The 22,331-nt window shown below is 39.0% G+C and overlaps 3 protein-coding genes across 13 annotated transcripts in view; all 3 read right to left on the reverse strand.

The window, feature by feature from the left end:
- Positions 1 to 7,977: 7,977 nt before the first annotated feature.
- Positions 7,978 to 9,501, reverse strand: LOC18047374 (histone H3.v1). The gene is given in 2 exon segments (XM_006439758.2): positions 7,978 to 8,134; positions 8,136 to 9,501. Coding segments are annotated over 2 exon segments (1,044 nt in total). The 5' UTR covers positions 9,147 to 9,501; the 3' UTR covers positions 7,978 to 8,101.
- A 4,180-nt stretch (positions 9,502 to 13,681) lies between these two features.
- On the reverse strand, positions 13,682 to 17,112 carry LOC18047375 (probable inactive poly [ADP-ribose] polymerase SRO5). 2 transcript variants are annotated; one of them, XM_006439760.2, is made up of 6 exons: positions 15,915 to 17,112; positions 15,582 to 15,823; positions 15,358 to 15,494; positions 15,165 to 15,260; positions 14,564 to 14,622; positions 13,682 to 14,074 (listed from the first exon to the last, which is right to left on the reverse strand). In XM_006439760.2, exons 1-5 carry the CDS (start codon positions 16,475 to 16,477, stop codon positions 14,602 to 14,604), a joined length of 1,059 nt encoding a protein of 352 aa, XP_006439823.1. In that variant the 5' UTR covers positions 16,478 to 17,112; the 3' UTR covers positions 13,682 to 14,074; positions 14,564 to 14,601. The 2 variants fall into 2 exon arrangements, with proteins under 2 accessions (XP_006439823.1, XP_006439822.1); XM_006439759.2 differs by lacking the exon at positions 14,564 to 14,622 and having other exon boundaries at positions 15,915 to 17,106.
- Positions 17,113 to 18,233: 1,121 nt separating this feature from the next.
- The window catches only part of LOC18047376 (serine/threonine-protein kinase ATM), a 38,004-nt gene continuing 33,906 nt past the window's right edge, over positions 18,234 to 22,331 (reverse strand). For 9 of the 10 annotated variants that reach the window (XM_024189791.1, XM_024189790.1, XM_024189792.1 and 6 more), the window contains 10 exons: positions 21,626 to 21,715; positions 20,974 to 21,053; positions 20,764 to 20,842; positions 20,402 to 20,448; positions 20,196 to 20,295; positions 19,441 to 19,572; positions 19,194 to 19,328; positions 19,045 to 19,110; positions 18,788 to 18,931; positions 18,234 to 18,427 (listed from right to left, as the gene is read on the reverse strand). In XM_024189791.1, the coding sequence (XP_024045559.1) occupies positions 18,350 to 18,427; positions 18,788 to 18,931; positions 19,045 to 19,110; positions 19,194 to 19,328; positions 19,441 to 19,572; positions 20,196 to 20,295; positions 20,402 to 20,448; positions 20,764 to 20,842; positions 20,974 to 21,053; positions 21,626 to 21,715 (951 nt within the window). In that variant the 3' untranslated portion in view covers positions 18,234 to 18,349. Of the gene's footprint in view, positions 18,428 to 18,787; positions 18,932 to 19,044; positions 19,111 to 19,193; positions 19,329 to 19,440; positions 19,573 to 20,195; positions 20,296 to 20,401; positions 20,449 to 20,759; positions 20,843 to 20,973; positions 21,054 to 21,625; positions 21,716 to 22,331 lie in introns of those variants that run through there. The other variant, XM_024189793.1, reaches the window with a different exon arrangement.

Here is a 22,331-nt window from a genome sequence, read left to right on the forward strand (position 1 = left end):
GATGTGGTGCAGATTTCGAGTATCAATTTTGTTAATTATAGACGGCGGAGCCTCAAACTATATATTATAATTGTATAAACTTAAATATAATGGACCCTTAATTTCTTATTTGAGAAGAAAAAAACCCCTTGTTCAAATAAGTGAATTTTTTTTTTTTCCAAATCAATCAAGATAAGATGCTGGTTGCTTTAGTGATGATGTATGGTATTGTTTGTGCGAACCATTTTCCTTCGCCTTTAACCCCTTAATAAGGAATAAAAATGTAGAAAAAGAGCTCTGCTCCTGTGCAAAGAAAGTGCGAATGCTGTGGAATAGCGTATCTAGGGAGATTTGGCTGAGTACCCAAGAAATTTTGTAGCTGCGAGCCTCTGACTGTGCGTGCTTAGAGGATTACAGGCTTTGGCATTGCATATCCAATTGAAAAAAGAAAAAGAAAATTTGAAAATACCCGACAGCTGCTTCCCAGTTTCTTTTTTTTTTTTTTTATGGAAATGTGTACATGAAGCTGCAAGCCAGCAACCACAATCGTCGCTTCAATTATTTTACTGATTATCTTTTTCTTTTTCCCCCCAAGAGCGTATAGTATCACTAAATTTCAAATTACAATGTTTCTGATATTTTCTGCTAGAAAGTTATTGGAATCAACCAAAATCATTTCTATTTCAGCACAATGCAAGTAGTACTCTCATCTTTTTGATAGAAAAACGAATAAACTTAATCCGTACAATTGCAGGGGCGGCTCAACTAAGAGAGAGTGAATTGCAGCATAGTGTTGCGGACCTCCCAATTCGTTAGCCCAATTGCCCCAATTTCGGGCTAGAGAGCCAACACAAGGCCAAGAGTGCTAGTTTGGCCCAATTCCGGAAGGTTCTAGGCAACTCTAGCACATGTGAACATGTAAATATTCTAGAATACTTTATACAATTCCAGCACATGCAAATAGCTAGGAAATTGTAAAATACTCTAGAGTTTGACCAAGTTTGGCAAAGTTAGGTAAAGTTAGGCAAAGTTAGGCAAAGTTAGGCAAAGCCTCCCCTATAAATATGGGATGGCATTAAGCATTTGTATCCAACAAGCATTGTAATCTCTCTTTGTGTAATACAAGTTTCTTTGGCTCAATTGCTCTCTTCTCTTGTTCGAGAATCTCTAGGCTTACTTAGCAACATTCGGCAAAGTTGTCTAAGTGCCGCACGGGTTAGCTGCGCAAAACACTCATCCCGTGACAAGTGGTATCAGAGCTAAGGTTTGCACGCACGCAAATTAGCTCACGAAGCAATGGCCAACCCTTCGAACGTAGCACAAGAGGGTGTTGTTGGTGTGGATGTTCCACCGGAACCAAGCCGTGGCCGAGAGGGAGAACGCGCCCAAGGCAAGACTCGCGGCAAGTCCAAGGCCCTATCCGTGGATGCGTTGGAGCCTCGTGTAGGCACTCTCGAAATAGCATTGTTCGCCGCTCAAGATAGCCTCGTGGGATTGGAGGAAAGAGTGGATGGTCTCGAGGGAGAATACGCCGAGTTCACGGTGGCCACAAAAGCTCTCATCCATGAGCAAGCGAACATTCTCCGAGGTGAGTTTCGTTCTTTCCATGATGAGTTACTCAAACTTCGTAGTTTTGTTCGGGACGAACTACGTGCTATCCGTGCGGAAGTGGATGAAGTCCGCTCGGATTGGGCATGGCACAAACGCACACTCTCCACAAGTCCAGCTTCCGCAAACTCGAGTGATGCGCGCCGCATTGACGTGCCAAAGCCTGACACCTACGATGGCACACGCAATGCCACCATCGTGGACAATTTCCTCTTTGGGCTGGATCAATACTTCGATGCCATGGGTGTCCGAGATAAGGCATCGAAAGTGGGCACTGCACCTACCTATCTTAGAGGCACTGCACAACTATGGTGGCGTCGCAAGCATGGCGAGATGGGCAAGGGCATTTGCGCCATTGACACTTGGGCCGACTTCAAGCAAGAACTCCGAAAGCAGTTCGCCCCAAGCAATGCAGAAAAGGAAGCGCGAGTGCGCTTACGTCGCCTCAAGCAATCGGGTAGCATTCGGGACTACATCAACGAGTTCACTACCCTCATGTTGGAGATAAGCGACATGTCCGACAAGGATTCACTCTTTTACTTCAAAGATGGCCTCAAGGATTGGGCCAAGACCGAGCTTGATAGGCGTGGTGTTCAAACACTTGACGACGCCATTGCCGTTGCGGAGTCGCTCACCGAATACTCTACCCAATCCAAGGACAAAAAGGCCAACCAAGGCAAAGGTGGGGGAGAGAGTCGCAAGGACAAGGGCAACAACCGCAAAGATTGGGGGTAGAAAAAGCCGCCTAGCAACAAGAGTTGGCAAGGAAAATCGGAGGGCAAGAAGGAGGCGCCAAAGCCGCGAAGCCCATGCTTCATATGCAATGGTCCTCATTGGGTACGCGACTGTCCGGAGAAGAGGTCGCTTAATGCTCTTGCTGCCCAACTCAAGAGCAACCCTGCAATGTCCACGGAAGAACCCCAACTCAGCATGGGTTCTCTCCAACGCCTCGGCGCACTCAATCGCCAACAGCCCGCACTCATCAAGAAAGGGCTCATGTATGTAAGCGCAAAGGTCAACGGTCAGTCCGTTCGCGCGCTGCTAGACACGGGAGCAACACACAATTTTGTGTCCGTAGACGAGGCCAAGCGCTTAGGCCTCAAGGCCACCAAAGAAGGAGGCACAATGAAGGCTGTGAACTCACCCGCCAAGCCAATTGCGGGAATCGCACAAGGCGTGCACATCACACTTGGTACGTGGAGCGGAAAGCTTGACTTCTCCATCGTGCCCATGGACGACTTCAAGATGGTCCTCGGCATGGAATTCTTTGACCAAGTCCATGCCTTCCCACTGCTCGCTACAAACTCCCTAAGCATCCTCGACGGGAGTAAAGCATGCATGGTACCCACGGAGCGAGGCAAGTCCGAGGAGAAGACAGTCTCCGCCATGCAATTCAAAAGGGCTTTCAAGAAGGACCCAAGTTTCTTGGTCTCCATTCGAGAACTAAATGAGGAAGGAAATAGCGGAACGTCGCCAAGCCAAGTCCCTCCACGAATTCAAGCCGTCCTCAAAGATTACAAGGATGTGATGCCTCCAGAACTTCCGAAGAAGCTCCCACCTCCGCGAGAGGTAGATCATGCGATCGAGTTAGAACAAGGCGCGAAGCCAACAGCCTTGGCGCCCTACCGCATGGCGCCACCTGAATTAGAGGAGTTGCGAAGACAACTCAAAGACTTGCTGGACGCAGGCTACATTCGCCCCTCAAAGGCCCCATTCGGTGCACCGGTCCTCTTCCAAAAGAAAAAGGATGGATCGCTGCGGATGTGCATCGACTATAGAGCACTCAACAAGATCACTATCAAGAACAAGTATCCGATTCCCTTGATTGCGGACTTGTTCGACCAGCTTGGCAAAGCGCGGTACTTCACCAAACTTGACTTGCGCTCCGGGTATTATCAAGTGCGCATCGCCAAGGGAGACGAACCGAAGACAGCATGCACAACAAGGTACGGGTCTTTCGAATTCCTTGTGATGCCTTTTGGCCTTACTAATGCACCCGCCATATTTTGCACACTCATGAACAAGGTACTCCAACCATTCCTCGACCGCTTCGTGGTCGTGTACTTGGACGACATTGTGGTATATAGCACCACACTCGAGGATCATGCCCAACACTTGCAACAAGTCCTCAAAGTACTTCGAGACAATGAGCTCTTCCTCAAACTAGAGAAGTGCTCGTTTGCCCAACAAGAGGTGGAGTTCCTTGGCCACAAGATTGCGGGCGAGAAGATCATGATGGAGAATGACAAAGTAAAAGCCATCCTCGATTGGGAGCCTCCCTCGAAAGTACCCGAGCTTCGCTCATTCCTTGGGCTGGTGAATTACTACCGCCGCTTTATTAAGGGCTATTCAGCCAAGGCGGCACCCTTGACGGATATGCTCAAGAAAAACAGAACGTGGCATTGGTCCGAAGAGTGCCAACGTGCATTCGAGGAGTTGAAGAAGGCAATTTCGGAGGAACCAGTCCTCGCTCTTCCGGACCACACCAAGCCCTTCGAAGTTCAAACGGATGCCTCAGATTTCGCCATAGGTGGAGTCCTTATGCAAGAAGGCCACCCAATAGCGTTCGAGAGTCGAAAGCTAAATGACACGGAACGCCGCTACACGGTGCAAGAAAATGAGATGACCGCAATCATACATTGCTTGCGGGTGTGGCGACATTACATGCTTGGCTCGCACTTCACGATTATGACGGATAACGTGGCGACAAGCTACTTTCAAACTCAGAAGAAGTTGAGTCCGAAGCAAGCACGGTGGCAAGATTTCCTTGCGGAATTCGACTATCGGCTGGAGTACAAACCGGGGAAAACCAATGTCGTTGCGGACGCTCTAAGCCGCAAGGCCGAATTGGCGACACTTAGCATGAGCCAACCGAAGTCTGACCTTGTCTCACGCATCAAGGAAGGCCTCCAACAAGATCCGCTAGCCAAGGATTTGCTGGAGAAGTTGCTTGAGGGAAAGACAAGACGATTTTGGCAAGAGGAAGGCATCCTCCTCACCAAGGGAGATCGGCTGTTCGTGCCAAGGTGGGGAAACTTGCGGAAGGAAGTAATCAAGGAGTGCCACGACTCTAAGTGGGCCGGTCACCTAGGAATCGAGCGCACCACCGCACTAGTTCAAGCCTCGTATTTTTGGCCGCACATGAGGGACGACATCGAGGCATATGTGCGAACTTGTCTTGTGTGCCAACAAGACAAAGTGGATCATCAACTTCCAGCAGGATTGTTGGAGCCGCTACCACTAGCAACAAGGCCATAGGAAAGTGTCTCCATGGATTTCATCACATCGCTGCCCAAGTCCGAAGGTTGCGGAAGCATCATGGTTGTTGTCGATCGATACAGCAAGTATGCCACATTCATTGCCGCACCAGCCGATTGCAAAGCGGACGAGGCAGCCCGCCTATTCGTCAAGCACATTGTGAAGCTTTGGGGAGTTCCGAAGAGCATTGTGAGCGACCGAGACCCTCGGTTTACTGGGCGGTTTTGGACGGAGCTCTTTAAGATGTTGGGGACCGATCTCAAGTTCTCGACAAGTTTCCACCCACAAACGGATGGGCAGACCGAGCGCATTAATGGCCTCCTCGAAATGTACCTGAGGCATTATGTGAGCGTTCACCAGCGGGATTGGGCGAAGCTACTCGACATCGCCCAATTTTCTTATAACTTGCAACGAAGCGAGGCTACAGGCAAGAGTCCGTTCGAGATCATCATGGGATTCCAGCCCATGACCCCCAATGCCATAGCCTCGACTTACGGAGGGAAAAGCCCCGCGGCACACAAGCTCGCCCGCGAATGGCATGAGGAAGCGGACATCACGCGAGCCTATCTTGACAAAGCCGCGAGGAAAATGAAGAAATGGGCTGATATAAGGAGACGGCATGTTGAGTACAAGGAAGGAGATCAAGTCATGATCAAGCTCCTACCCCAACAATTCAAGACTTTGCGGAAAGTTCACAAGGGGTTAGTGAGGCGCTACGAGGGACCCTTCCGAGTTGTTCGACGTGTAGGCAACGTCTCGTATCAACTCCAACTTCCGCCAAGACTCAAGATCTATCCGGTCTTCCATGTGAGCCTTCTCAAACCATATCATGAAGACATGAGAGAACCAAGTCGCGGAGAATCGAGGCGCGCGCCAACTGCCGTTGTCACCGCATTCGACAAAGATGTGGACTACATCATTGCGGACAGAACGGTTTCGAGGAGGGGCGTGCCAGCACATAACGAGTACTTGGTGAAGTGGAAAAACCTCCCCGAGAGCGAAGCCACTTGGGAACGGGAAGATGATTTGTGGCAATTCGCTGAGCACATCCAGCACTTCAAGCACGAGAGCGCGACGAGGACGCCGCGAGCTTAGGTGGGGGAGGATGTTGCGGACCGCCCAATTCGCTAGCCCAATTGCCCCAATTTCGGGCTAGAGAGCCAACACAAGGCCAAGAGTGCTAGCTTGGCCCAATTCCGGAAGGTTCTAGGCAACTCTAGTACATGTGAACATGTAAATATTCTAGAATACTTTATACAATTTCAGCACATGCAAATAGCTAGGAAATTGTAAAATAATCTAGAGTTTGACCAAGTTTGGCAAAGTTAGGTAAAGTTAGGCAAAGTTAGGCAAAGCCTCCCCTATAAATATGGGATGGCATTAAGCATTTGTATCCAACAAGCATTGTAATCTTTCTTTGTGTAATATAAGTTTCTTTGGCTCAATTGCTCTCTTCTCTTGTTCGAGAATCTCTAGGCTTACTTAGAAACATTCGGCAAAGTTGTCTAAGTGCCGCACGGGTTAGCTGCGTAAAACACTCATCCCGTGACAATAGAGTTTCTTTCTTTAGTCATAACAATTTCATTACATTTGCCTAATAACGTGCTAGCCTTGCCTCAAGATTAATCTTGAATTTTTTTTATTATAATCACTTTTTACCGCGTCGTGCGTTCGTTCTAATAAGTTCGTTTTCTTTTGACAAAAACACTTCATGTTCAGATGTTTCCACAGTTGCTGCCGTTTCCTTCTAAATGGATAGGAATAGGAAGATGAAAAAGATTTCTCTTATAACTACTTTAGCACAATTTCCCAGATTTGGCGGAAGGGCAAAATGACAAGATAGGTACAACTAGACTTAGACCAAAAGACTCGTCATATTCATAGGTCTTCCAATCCAATGTTGGAGCAGGACACATTTTAATGAGATACTGCTTGGCAGCTACCTCCATCTCTATGCGGTAACTGGGATCCATTAAGTCACCGTCCCGATGGATCCCACCCGACACAAACTGCCAAGGCTCACTCAATTGGAAATTGGATTAACAAAAGATCAAAGGGTTACTTTAGATGGGACCCTTAGCTAAAGGCATTTGGCTGTAAAAGTTTTGGTGGGTGTCTACTTCACCCTCACCATTTGCGACCCAAGTGCATTCCAAGGAAAATCTGATGATTTTTTTCCTTGTAAATATAATAATAATTTATCCCACTTGCTTTAATTCAAAATCAATTGACACCGCACTTAGCAGGGGCATCGTTCGTTTTTCTTACCTACTTCAATTTTATAAATTAAGGGAAGCAGAACAACAGTAGATTGATTCTCAACTTATGATTATAGAATGATGTAAAGTTTATCGTACATTCCAATAAGGTGCCGCAATTGATGTGATCTTCATTATATGACTGATATTAGTAGGCTTTTTTTTTTTTTTTTTTTTTTTTACACTAACTTCACATCCCACGACTTGGTCGGCATGAGCAATCTTGATCGGATTGAAATGGAAGAAGAATTATCCAAAATATTGAGTGACTATGAAGGCTTCTTCATGGTTACACACGATAGCCAAGTAGATATGATTAATATACTTAAATTATATCAGATTTAAACATTAAAAATTTTGGAAAGAAAATGTCAAAGAATTTAAATATTAACAACTAGTTGACATTTTCACAGTAAATAAAAAACTAAAAATAAAAAAAGTTGACAAAAGGCCTGATAAAATGAATTTAAAAAGATTATTTTCTTTGTTACGCACCGAAATTGGTTGAAAAATACAAAGCAGAGGCTTTTTTTTTTTTTTTTTTTTTTTAAATTCAGAACCGCAGTACAATCAATCTAGAAAAATAAATGCACCTATAATCAATCATTGGCCATAAGACTAAGAATTTTTCTCCAAAAAAAAAAAACATTCATTTCTAGATCCCAGGATGAAGAAATTTCAAACCAAACCAGAACAGAAACTAAAGTACTCATTTATCTATATATAATTGTATATTTACACACAATTAGTTTTTTTTTTTTTTTTTTTGCAAAAAAACAGTTACAGCCAAAACCGAACTAATTAACCATCATATATAATTTATGTAGCTCCCTAGGAGGCCCAAAAAAAAAAAATGACTAAAGTAAAACTGCTCTATATATATAATTTAAATAAAAACAAAGAAAAATGAAGATATTTAATTGATTCAAACCCCCCATCATCATCATCGGCATCGTAATCTGGAACGGCGTTCGATGGTGTTGAATCTTCTTCATGGGTCAAAATGGACGCAAGTTTCTGGTGAAGCCATTACATATTAACATTACTGAAGAAACCGACCAGGTCTTTCCTATAAGGCAAAAAAGATCGCTTCTTATCTTCTTCTTTAACGGATCGATTCCTGACATAATGCTCCTTATTAACAGTAGCTTTATCGGCAGCTTTGCCGGTCCCAGTGGCGGAGCGAGAAGAAGATTTATTATAATCTTGAGAGTCTTCATGACGGTGGTGACGATGACGAGCAGCAGTTGCCTTCTTGTTGTGGTGATTACCAGTAACGAGAGGCGTGAAGAAGACAAAGGTGTCTTTGCCGTCGCTGTTGCTTCTGTAAAGCAAGTCCCTGAACTTCCATCTCTTGGAATTAGATCCAGTTGAATGGCTCTTCTTGCAGGACCTCCCCGGGGATTGAGATTCCTTCGAAGGCTTGGGCGTCCACACGCAGTAGGTCCCCGGCGTCAAGTTGTCAAGATCGTCGGCTTCAGATGATGAGCAAGAACAAGAAACCGAGGTTTCACGCTCTTCGCTCATCAGCTTTCCCAACGGCAGCCTATTGCTACTTCTCCCGGTTGTCGTCGTCGTCGTCGTCGGTGAAGCGGCGGGAGCAGGAGAAGGAGCAGCGGCGTTGTTTTGATCATAATTATATAACAGCAAGTCTCTGTTGAAGAGGGGATACAATGGTTTTATTTGACCGTTGAAGAAGATCTCATCCGCTGTGATGGACGAGCACTCTTGCTTCTTATTACAAACAACTGCAAACTCAAATTCTTCTTCCTCTTCTTCTTCTTCTTCTTCTTCTTCTTCGTGCTTCTGTTGCGAGAACAACACCACATCATCATCAAGACTGCTTCCCCTCCTGTCCTCCTCCTGCTGCCGCTCCCGCTCCCAGTTGATGTCGAATATATCCTCCGAATACTCCGGTTCTTGCTGTCTGAATTCTTCCACAACTCGTGCTGCAATCTCAGCGAGATTGGCCGACGAGTAGCTGCTGAAGCTCGGAGAGCTTGGCGACAGCGACAGAACTGGGCTTGCACTTGCACCCTGCATTTCTTTTCTTAATTTATTAAACTAATCTTTCTACCTATTAATTCTATTTCTGGCTCCTCCTCTATCTATCTGTTTTCAATTAATTACAGTACAAGAAAAAAAGAAAAAAAGAAGAAGATTTTTGTAAGGTTTTAAAGAGAGAGAGAGAGAGAGTTGGTTGAAAATTAACAAGAAAGTGTGGGAATCCTAATCCTTGAAATATATATAGCGTGAGTGGTTGCGAAAATTTTGGCCGTTTCATTCAGTGTCTATTATTTGTTTGCGAGTATTTTGGTTCGGGTGAGCCGCAGGCGTAGAATTTGTGTAAGGGTGACCAATAAATCGGCTACTTCGCGACTTTTGTAGTATGCATACTTGGAAGGAAATTTCAGTCGGAAAAAAAGGAAATGTAAAAACAAACTATTAATTAATTAATTAATTAACATAATAAATAAATAAATAAAAGTTGGGTATTTTGTTTTGTAATTGTATCACGTAACTTGGAAAGTTCTTTTCTTTGTTCACACGTAACACGAGTTTAGCTCCATACGTGGAATCGTAAGAGGGTCCACACGTGTTTCTCCTCCTTTACAAATACATCGTGATAAGGTCAAAAGTCGCCGTCTCTCGTTTCACTTTTGCCAAATTTGGCCAAATTTTTCTTGATTCTGGAGACTATTATGCTTTCTTGTTTTTAAACGTCTAGAAACTTGAATGTATTACCAAATACTTGTTAAATTTTTACATTGTAAGTTATAGAAGATGTCACAGACACACCCAGCACGTACGTGCGAAGTTTAAAGCACTACACGTGTCTGGCAGCTGCAATTCCCACCACTTTCTTGGTAACTCGTTGGTTGTCACCCAATCTGATTCATCATGATGAGAGCGACGTTTAGCACCAAAAAAGTGAAAGAAATTTTAATGCTAACAACCTCATCTCACCTTTAATTAGGCAATTTTAGGATCTGCTGCTCTGCTAAGCTAACATCATACATACAGTACTAAATTATTGGCCTTTTCAAGGGAAACTTCGATTCACAAAGTTATTGGCCTCTGTTGGTAGATTTTATAATTCATACATGCATCACACATATTCATTGTGTATATCCAATTTCTTTGGGCCAATTTTCATATGCATATGTAAACCATATAGCTTTATTATAAAATAAAGTTGAATATATATACATATATATATACATACATACATACATATTATATATACAGATTTGTATTTTCCGCACGGATTAAGTTGTAGGGGACGGATTTTTGGAAGCATCTTGTAAAAGTGTGCATTAAAAAATTATTGCTAAAGGCTGTTGTTAATTTCTAGTATATCCATATATATTTACCTAAAAAAGAAGTAGGTAAACGTTTTTTTTTATTGTTTTTAATTAAAAAGAGAGAGAGAGAGAGAGAGAGAGAGAGAAAGAGAAACATTTTCTACTGTGTTGATGCTATCCACGAAATAACAAAAAGTAACACCTGTGTACACAGCTTAACTCTAGAAGAAATTTCACCAGGAAAATAAAGATTGCATGCGAATATATGTTGCAGGTGTATTTCATTCGTATGTGGATTTTTTTGAAAAGCCTTGTTCTGTAAGTAAACCAACCAAATCTACTGGAGACAAAATGGGAACAAGGAGGCAGCAACCGCCTTATAATAATTTGATCATTAACTACAACCCTGGGATGATGTTACGTACCCACCAATTAATGGTTTTGATGGGGGGGGGGGGGGTGGGGTGCTCTGATTATTACGTAATTAATTAGATATTTAAATCTGTTTGGTGTTACCTAACAAACAATTATATCTCTTGAGGTATTTAATTTGTGTTAAATTCGCTGACAATGGAATTCATTGAGAATGAGTATGCCGCAAAACATTGCCCTAATTATTGTTATTATTATTATTATTCTTATATTTCTCGGGAGGCACGTTTGTTCCAGTGGAACTATCTTCTTTTTTTTTAAAAAAAAAAAAAATCATTTGTATTACATGGTTACCATTATTATAAAGTCATACTAGTATGAGTTATATTCAATGCACGTTTTGATGAAGACCCAAATGAGCATATGAAAATAAAACTTCGAGATCAAGTTAAGGGCACAAATTTTGCCCTTGCAATCAATAAGAGCTAGCAGTGCAAGCATATATATATACATATATATATATTTTCATATGCTCACTTGGTGTCGTGTGATGGCTCAAAGAATTTAGACCAAATAAATTAATGAGACATGGCCCGCAGCCTATTGATACTTCTTTAGACCTATATTAATCCTAGATTCATTGTTCACACGTCACGTACACATAAGGTAAAACATAGTATTATTGCTTTTGAATGGATGTTAGATATGACTAACAACTAAAAAAAATAATGTCACTGTATCGTGTCTATAACTAAACGGCTTTTGATTAGATAAAATGGATATTTTAACATATGGAAGAAGATCTTATTATTGTCTCTAATCCAATGACACTGACAAAAAGTTTTAAACAAAATTAAAAAATTAAAAAAAAATCAATAAATAAAAGCTAGCAAAAATTTGCTGAAAAGTCCACGAAAAGACCCCAGGAGTGGGTCGTCGTTGGTATCTATCAGCACGAATCGACTGTTTCACGACAATGCTAGATTTCGAAGCATCGGGATATAGATCGAACAGTTAAATCTTATCTTTTCTCCCAAAGTTCCAAATATTCAAAAATCCGTGCCATCTTTTATTGTAAAAAGAATGGCTTAAAAGTTGCTCTCTCATTATATACACATATATATATATATAAATATTACTAGTTCTAGAAGATGTATCGTTTGTCATGTTTGATTAATTGTTACCAACAAAATGTATCCTAGAAGACATCGATACATATTTGATTTGGTTGAAAATTACTTACTTTCCTTAGATTGCACCAAGTATCTAGAATAGAACGAGCCTATTATATATCTACTACAAGGGTCTCCTTAAAGGTACGTTTCATCTATGTAACTAATAGTTAAATAAAATTCACTCACTAGCTGACCTAGCCCCCTATGATTCTGTAACTCATTTTCACCTCGTTTTACTTAGTTGTAAGTTAGAATAAATATAGCTTAAGAAGCAAATCCTATTTATTATAATATAATTGGGATTTTCTTTTTTGAAACTATAATCCAATTTTTTGATTGCGTAGTGAATTCCTAATAAGGTGACAGTTAATGCACTGAGTATTAAAAGCTTGTGGCTTCATTTTTAGAGAAAATTCTTATGTGCTCTATGAAACATTGCTCCTTTTTTTATTTAGGTGGCATTTATTTTTTTGTTTGAAATTTGAATGGACCCAAATTAGTTTGAATTATGAATAGAGCTAAGTATTTAAATCTGAATAATATGTTTGTTTTTTTTTCTGAATTGCTAAAAACAAATATTAGGATGTTTGTTTTTTAACTTAAAAAATCTGAAAATTATTATTTTTTTCTTTTTACATTTGTGCCGTTACAAGATATAAATTTTAAACAAATAATAAATACCCTTTATATTCTAAATCAGTATATGTTAAATAATTTTATTGTAGTTCATGATGTTTTTATATGAAAAATATTCATAAAAAACTATGAAGATAAATAATGTTAATTTGAAGAAAGTACAAAGATAAAAAATATTAATATCTATCACTATATTATCACAAAATATAGAGATGAGTAATCATACTAATTATTAAATTTTATTTAGGTAAAGATAAAAAATAATTAATTAGATAGGAATATTTCAAAGAATATCTTTTAATGATATCATTTAAGTTTTTTACTTACTCTAAACTTTTTAGAGTAAGTAAAAAGTTAAAAAATTTGGCTTAATGACTCAATAACTAGAAATTTTTATTAAGTTTAAAAAACAAACGAACATAATGTCTTAATTAATTAAAATTAAGTCAATTAAATTATTAAGTGAAAAACAGACAACTCTTACTCTTTGCCATGTGTTTGCTTCAATCAATGAATCAATTGTGATAATATAAATTCACACGTGATAAATAGTAAATAGATAAGGAGGAATGCTCCATAGGCATCAAATACCTTCTCCGTTTTGAGAGCATTATGATAAGATAAAGCGGGCTCGGGCTTCCAGCCTTCACTTAGGATCTGAGGGGCGGTTTTGTGTGGTGTAAATTTTTCCTCATTTTGCTTTTCCAAATCGTTGATGGTTTTGTGTTTTTCTAATCATCATTAATGTGACAAAGCGATATGTATACATCAGGTTTTGACGTCTTACTTGGGGTGCAAAAAGAAGATTAGGACAGCAGATAATTGAGACGAGAATTGAACTTTTTTTTTTCTTTTTGTATTTTTGCGCCATGAAAAGCAAAATAATGCGCAAAAGGCAGACCAGAAATCCCAATTGGATTTGAAAAGCGATCCACTTGTTGCAATTCAATTTCTTTAGAATCAAATTAAACTTGACCACTTGTTACAAGTCAAATCAGATTTTCATCATTGATCACACTTGCACATTTTAGACGCAGCTTGGGCAATACTTCTAAGTCTAACATGGATAAGCGTCGGGCTGGCTCATAACTCATTCAAAATCTTTTGATGTCGTATATTTTCTTGATCAATAAAGCCGGACAAATGTTGAAATCAAATATACGTCCATTTACACATGAAGCAACTGAAGAAAAGAAACAGGCAACTTTCATTATGCAAAAACTAGCAAGTACACAAGTCTACCCTATTCCTAAATCTATCATGATCATCTGCTGCATCTTGAATTAGCTGATTAAAAAAAAAAAGTGTCAGTTCCATGTCCTTTATCCCTCATGTCGTCAAGTCTTTGATTACATTACAACTCCACCAAACAAAGCAAAGCACGATCATCTAAATTTGTCAGCATCCTGTTGTATTCCACTCCACTTATGATTCCATCTTGAGCCATCGTATGTTGACGAAATCCAGTTGATGCTCAGAGTTGCTGGAGAACCAAACATAAAATACTCCAATAAGATCAACTAGTATGTAAACACTTGGTTAACATAACAAGGCAAAACTAAGAGAGAAATAATAAAGCACATAAGGAGTACAATCTGGTCCATTAAGATGTAACATCAGGTGTAGGGATTAAGATTGTTCAATAATGAGCTAAGTTTGCCAATACACCTCCTCCTTGGATGAGGAAATATTCAACCATGCCAAGAGGAAAAGGTACAAAGCATTGATTTAACTTAAAGAATTTGTCCTCCACTATCATATTCCCCACTAAGAATATTTTTCAGCAAAGCCTCCATGACTTCCTGCTTAGGACAACACAGAAGATACGACAATAATATCACTAGAATATTTTTCAGCAAAGCAAGATTTTATCCACCTTCGCAAGTAAGGCCCATCAATAATTTCTTGATTTACTACTTCTAGCATGATAAAATTTCTAGGAACTTTCTTGGAAAAGGTAGATTCTACCTACCTCAGCAAGTAAGAAATGATGAATAACTTTTTCCTTCGCTACTTGCCATAACCATGGTCCTATAGTAAATGAAATTGAATATTATTTGGACTAATTTATTACAGGGATTAAGATGATCATAACAGCCAACCATTTGGTTGAACAAAAAGACAAACGTATACCCAACATATTTCTCTATTGTTATAAATTGCTATCACAATCAGCTCTGTTTACAACATGTAACTAAACTGCCAATTCCACTCTTACATTTTCATCTCATCATAAACCAATCAAATTTCATTCAACTACATAAGAGCAGGTAGAGGGACACGCCATTGTGAGAGCCAAAAAAAAAAAAACTAGCAATTCTAAAAAACAAGATAATTTGTGAATCACGTGCTGATCCCTCACATACATGTGATAGCATCCAAATATGGAAAGAGAAAACTAAATTGGTATTTGCATCCCTAATGTTAACCGTAGGGCCTCCTAACAGAATTTAAAACACAACATGATGATTTAAAGTATTTGACATTTATTGTCGTCATCATAGTAATAGTCATTGTCATACGCATAAAGTTGTCCAAGCTGCTAAGCACTAAGCATATCAAGCTATATGTACCTTGGCTCTATAAGATTTGATAACTGCAATCAACAGCTGGTCTCCTGCAATTTGTCTCACTCGCTGTATGAGTTCATGACGTGATACCTTCTTTCCCTGAAAGACAAGTTCAAAACACAAGCTCATAAAAATTAGAACAAAAATAAAAGGCTAAGCAATGTCCAGCCACAAGCAACGATGTAAAAGTACTTACTTTGTGATCTCTATAATACTTGCTCATCAAAGCAACGGTTGGTGGAGGCAAGAACTTGGATAGTGCAGAAATTAGAATTGGAAACGGCATCCAAGGTGAAGTTGGCACTCTCAATGAATCCTGAACCCTCCCAAACCCTACACAATTAAGAAATTAGGTCATTTATTGATAACCAAAATTCAACACCCATTCCAAAGATGAATAGAAACAGATGAATTGCCTACCCTTCATGGAAGAGGGAGCCTTAAGACTTATAATGTACTCCGGCAAGATATGAGTGTTCATGTTAGTGCTCCACAAAATATACTTCTTTGGCACCTGTAAGTTGTCCACACCAGATTCAAACTCTCCAGTACTTGGATGATATTGGTCAGAACCAGGATGCACAACCTCTTGCTTTCCCAATATAACGCGACACAACAACAGATACCGCATCCCTTCTCTATCAATAGCTGAGTTCTTAACACTATTAAAAAGAAATCATCATTAGCAAACACAAAACACAAAATTCAAATATTGCCAAAACCAAAATAGGGAAGCACTTGTTTAATACAAACCATTCCAAAGGGGAATCATCAGGAGAGAGATAGACACCGCAACCATACATCCCGTTATTACTAGGCTTCCCACAATAGCCAAAACCATGCTCTATAATCTTGGAAATTTCATCTTTTGAGCCAGCATACCAAGCATACTTCACATTTGCATCACCTCCACATTTTTGAGCCACTGCTTTCGCAAAAATCTGAAAAGATTGGATTTTGGCTCGACCCATAACACCACTAAATGAGTTTCTATGAATAGAAACTATCTTTGCTTGTGCGCCAAGAACACCCAAACCCGAAATCAATCTTCCGCTTATAAGGTCATAAACTTTGTCTCCTTCTTGCAAACTAATCAAACCATTAGAAAACGGTGTAGGGGGATGAACGACGGGACCAGAAACCGAACTTTCGCAATCGGAAACTGTTGATGATGATTCATCTTCATCATAATGGGTGGTATCTACATCCGAATTAAAGCTAATTGTTTGCTTTGATGGGCTAACTAAAGTATGCTTTGTTAAATTGTTAGAGGCTAAAATACTAAACCCATGTGTGATTTCATTAGTACTTGTCATTTTGAAAAGACTGAAAGTCAAGAAAAACTACAATCTAATTCTTTTAAAAATTAAGAAATCCTAGACTTATATTAACAAAAAAGAAAAAGAAAAAGAAAATTCATGTTAAATTAATCAAAATCGAAAAATCAATATATAAATTTACAAAGAAAAATCGACGAATTAGAGAGAAAAACGAAAGCTATACTAAAATATACATATGTAAGCGAAGCAAAAATAAAAAGCTGAACAAATAAACTGGGGCGGGGATAGGGATCTAGACGCTGAAAAAACACGGATAAAGAAATAACAACCTGGTTGTAATTGAAAAGCGTGGGCAAAACGTAATGGCTAATGAGGTTCCTTGCTTGCAAGTTGCAGGTTGCAATTGGGGGATTCGGATCAAGCAGATATAGTTGGAGTGTAAGAAGACGAGAAACCCAACTCCAATGGAGTATTTATAAGTTGTTATTATTATTATTAATACTATTTTAATGGAACCGAACCGCCTATGTTGATGTTGGTTTCTTGGGCGATGTGGGTGCGGCGCTGGCTGTTTTGGAGCCTGCCGTTTTGGTGTAATATATATAGTCTTCTCTTCTATCTAAATCTAATTCACGGAGAGAGAGGCGGTAGCATAAAAAAACTACTGGATTTTTGAAGCGGTGTAAAATGACTTTATTGGTCAGGTCTTTTCATAAACTATCTTTGACATGACTTACCAAGTGGGCTTATCTAGTTTCGGTTGTTGGGCAAGAGGGTTACGGCCCTGTGCTGGGGACATGTGTAAATTGGACAGGTGGATGGGTTTACCAATTTATATATGTTTTTGTTTATTTGACCCAAAAAAGGAAAAAGTAGGAGGGTTTCTCATCCTAGGGCTTGGGGAGGGCGGTCTATTTTCCGACGATTCTCGGGTAAAGCATACGTATTAACTACATTAAAGCCCCTTGTGCACGTTTAATCAAATATGGGTGAACGGTCAGTGCAGTGCATATACTGCTAATAAAGGAAATAGGGATCTAAATGAGATTGGACGTGTTAGGCTTTACTTGTCGCATACAAATAGTTTTGCTATGGAATTACCATAATCAGATTGCCAGCTCAGCAGCCTTTGCTGGTTTAGAATATTTTCCCCCTTTTACATTTAGTTAGGTCACGAGAATTCTTCTGAGTGCACACATACGTGGGATACGCAACTACCTATATGGACCCGGTTTCTACTTTCTACTAGCTTGATTCCCAAGGAATGTAAAACTTCTAAGGTCAACCTATGGGCTATTGCCAACAGTAACAAAAAACCCTTAAGCAACCGCGCTTGCCACATGCATCATGCACGTTCTAAAAATCTCAAGGACATATCCAGCAAATCAGTATTTAAAACAAAAAAATAAAAAAAAGAACCGACAGTTGCACATGGTACCTTGCAAACAATGAATCAAAACTACGAAAATAACATTATCTTGGCGATTTGGTGAATTACTGCAGTTTTTATGCAGAAACATCCAAAGCTTAACCTTTATTTTAATTGAAACAAGAAACAAACAAAGATGAAGGTAGTTCTTTTTTTTTTTTTCCCCTCAAGGCGCGAACCGATTATCAGCACCTACTAATCAATTCTTGTCTGATGTTTTGAGATCTTCTGTAAAGATTTCCCCTAAAAGGAACTAAATAATATTATCACATTTAATTTATAAATCGGAATCAATTTTTTTTTTTCTTAAAAAAACCGATGTCTACATACAGCTTTTTACAGCTTTTTCCATCAAGATGAGACATGCACCCTAACACATAACTCTGTATACAAGCTGTCTCATAAAAAATGAAAAGCCGCCTGTACAAGGTTGGATACTTGGATGCATGCGGCATGCACTTGCTATACTTGAAATTTGATCACAACCAGGCTCCCCACCCAGGAAACATTAGACAGAAGCGCTCGGGATCGATAGCATCTTGTATTAGTTGTTGTACCTGCAAACATAAAATATTGGAAGTATAATCAAATAAGATAAAACCATTGTAGACCTGGCAAATACAGCAAAAACTTCCAATGAACAACTATCGGTCTTAAGGACCACAAAAAAGAGAGAAAATGAAAAAAATGCATTGTCTGTTAAGCATGAAAGTCTACTCATCCATTTATCTTCAGACAATGTTGACTATTGATTATTTTTCTACTTGCTTGTCTGCCTGTGACCCTAAACTGTTATCACAGGCATATCCTGGGCTTATCCAACAAGAAGAGAAATTTAAAATAAATAAAAGAAGAGGCAGACTAAATCCTGTTTACCAAAGAACGGATGCATGTAAATAACAGATAGTGAGAATTACCTGTCCATGAACACTTCTCATTTCTCCTCCTTCATATCCATCTAGTTTTTGCTTGACACGAATCAGTGCACGTTCAGCATCCTTGTTCCCTTCGTATTCATCTTCTGGGCCTTCCAAGCCTGTCTCCAAATCATCATCCATTTCCTATCAAGGACGAGTAGAAGTAAATATATAGCATGCATCGCAGACCACTTCAAGTATTGTTCGAATGCAAGTGCAAACTGTTAAGATCACAAAGTTCAAAATAATTAAATTACCTTCTGGCGCTGCAAAGCTTTTAATGGGGACAAGGCCCATTTGTACAGGGGATCATGGATAAAAACCTGCAAAGAAATCTACTTTATCAAGAGAGGAAAACTGATGAATTCTAATAACTACAGTGAGAAATAGAGCCAAAATACTCTACTTCAACAATGGTCAGCAGAGCTTCTTTATTTGTCCGCATAACTGAGAGAGTTTTTTCACAGCATCTTCTGAAAACACCTTCTACTCCAGTAACACCCATGCCATCAATAATGTCCCTTGTCAGCCTGAATGGAACCTGGTAATTTAAAGAAAGACAAAGCATTCAGTGATAACTGTCCTGTAAATGATTGAAATAATAGATAACACAAAAGGTAATAGAAAGATAAACGGCAAACATAAAAACAAACCCGCTCCGGTGTCTTAAGCATCAAGCCTTGTTCAAATGCGACACCAAGATCTATGTGAACAACTTCTGCAGTGGCTTGGTCAATCAAGATATTCATCGCATGTCGGTCTCCAAGACCAACAATATAGCCAACCTGAACAGACGGAAAAGGAAAGACACAGAATAGAGTTGCCAATGTTACTAACAGTCCAAAAAACCAAAAAAGGAAAAAGAAAAAAAGAAAATGGAATTAATTTTGAATCAAGTGGCAAAGATTGTAGATAAAATCTAATGCAGAATGTAGATAGCTGTTCGAAAAATTAAAACAAGTAGAAAAGATAGAAAACAAACAAAAAAGACATAAGATCCTGGTAAAAAATGATAGAAAACCTATGGATGGTTTTTTTTTGGTTGGGTTGGGGGGGGGAGGGAAGAGTATTTGGCCTTCCCCCAGATGCCAAGAACTTCTGGTCTTCTACTGATTTTACATGCATAGAAGAGAACATATCCAATATGGTTGCGATAATCGATCTGAAATGCCCACATTGGATTCTGATTTGGTGATGCCATGTTGGAAGAATTGGCAGTCAAATACTTGCAAAAATTAAAAAAAGAAAAGGAAGGGCTTATCCTATCTACACGTGACAAGCACAGTGGATAACAAAAATTTGGTTAAAAACAGTTCCTTATTGTATAAGACACAGCTTCATAGAAAATAAATCATTGATTAATAACAGATCTAGATCAATGTCATAGCAAAGAGCAGATTACACCTACCATTGAACTAGCTGCTACACTCCGAGTATATGCAAGTCTCTTTTCAAACCAGTAAGCCGGTTGTAAGAATCTCTCCAAGAAAAAGTAATGCAAGACAGGCCTGCATAAGGGTACCTATTAAGTTAATGAGATGAAAATAGATAGCATATTTCACTTTGATTATTTTGTTTTTTAAACAGGCATCTTCTACTGCAGAGAAAAATAACCTGAAGTTCTCACAAACTTCCTGGAATGCTATGCGCTTGTCTTTTACCTACAAACAGAACAAAAATAGATAGCAACACAAGAATCAAGTTTTGGGGTAACAAATAAAATTGTATAACTAAGGAATCAATAATATTTATATACCCTGTCTACACACTTAAATTCTTATTTCATCTCCAATCGTGATGCTCAGGCTTTGGAGGAAAATAAACAGAGATGATTGTAAACAGAATGGGAGTAAAATTTACCAAACATGGGAAAGTAGGATATAAGAATGTGATTCATATCCTCTTATTCTCATTCAAGCTAGACAATTTTTCCAAAGAAATAGCTATCAACAAGAGGACATAGAAATGATACTTGCATTTGACATGTGCTCTCGGCATTTGAGAAATGACCAGTCTCCTATTCCATAGCGACCATGGGCACCTCCATTTCTCGTGCTGAAATTCAGAGACAGAATTTAGACAACAATTCTACATAAGTCCTTTGTGCAACCATAACAACATTACCACATAAGTCCCTTGCATACCAGTAACAACACATTTTTACTGCAGCAAATGCAAACAATTACCTTCCAATAAGATAATCTCCGAGAGGAACAGTGCCATCAACCCATTCAAGTATGCCAGCACTTGGAGTGAAAGGAACCACCTATTTCATTATCAATATTGCATTTATCCTCAGTCATAGTAAAATTGATTCCAAAAAGAAGAAAAGAACTAATTTATTCAGAATGAATGTATTTTTTTCTCTTGCAACAGAACTGACAGAAATTGGATCTTCTATTTTCTATTCTCATCTTTCAGGAACAAAAAACTTTAAAAATAGAATATACCAGGAAACAAACTAAAGAACGATTTGAAAAACTCATGACGCAAAAGCCAGCTCAGTGACAAAGCCAAAAAATTAATAAGAAAAGCAATTTCTATACATTACTTGGTGAAGCAGGCTAATTCATAGAAGTTAGAATAAATATAAGATGAGGAAAGCATAGATCTACACGATAATGGCCAGGCAACATGCAATAATTCAAAAGTTAGTTGCTGTTGCTAGGTCTAATGATAAACAAAAAGGTCATAGTAGAAATTAAATCACACTACACATACTACAGTCTTTCATCCTTGAGATAGGAAGCAGGCAATTCTTTTAAAAAAAAAAAATTATAATATTATCTATCCATCCAGAAAAAGAGATCTGATTTTTGCTACACTATGAGACAGTACCTTGTATGTACGAACTCCTAATCTTCTTTTCCATGTATCCCGATGATTCCGTAAAAATGTGTTAACCAGACCAAAGAATTGTTCCATTACCTGCATATCTTTCAAAGGTTATTAATGGCTATCATATTGGTATTTAAAATGTAGTTAGTTGTCAACCAAATAGCTTATGCTTCTGGATTTTATTCGTCAGTCAGCATTTTCACCTTAAAAGATATTAGCATGTATCCTCTATGATTTACACACAGTTGATTAACATATACTGGATCTGTGCTGGGAACAAATTCCAACACCTTAGTTGAATACTGTAAAGTTTACAAAAATCCAGAATGCAGGAAATATGACAAGAATGAAGAAATCATCAAGATTGGACACACACACACACACAAAAAAAACCCACTGGTTCTTCTCTAGATACACGTTGAAACAAAAAATCATTATTTTTCGCCATCGGGAGTAGTAAGAATCAGCATATGAAAACTTGTGCACCAGACATGCCCATCAGAACCTCATGCACTCAAAATCAGTTCAAGTAAAACTGAGTGCAGATTGTATTAAAATATTAAGGTAAAATGTCAAATAGAAATATAATACACCTAATATTTATATCTACGGTAGGGTGAGTTTAGAACTGCTGTGATTAACTTAATGCACATAAGCTAGTGTATTGTAAACATATGTTGATAGCTAATTTTTATTATCTACCACC

The sequence above is a fragment of the Citrus clementina genome, unplaced genomic scaffold (genome assembly GCF_000493195.1).
Source record: "Citrus clementina cultivar Clemenules unplaced genomic scaffold, Citrus_clementina_v1.0 scaffold_3, whole genome shotgun sequence".
NCBI lineage: Eukaryota > Viridiplantae > Streptophyta > Magnoliopsida > Sapindales > Rutaceae > Citrus > Citrus x clementina.

Excerpts from the sequence above, each read along its gene's own strand:
- LOC18047375 (XM_006439760.2), bottom strand. The coding sequence starts at position 16,477 with ATGACAAGTACTAATGAAATCACACATGGGTTTAGTATTTTAGCCTCT. Across the intron at positions 15,824-15,914 it reads GATGATTCCCCTTTGGAATG|TGTTAAGAACTCAGCTATTG; the intron begins GTTTGTATTAAA and ends TCTTTTTAATAG. Across the intron at positions 15,261-15,357 it reads AGTATTATAGAGATCACAAA|GGAAAGAAGGTATCACGTCA; the intron begins GTAAGTACTTTT and ends CTTGTCTTTCAG.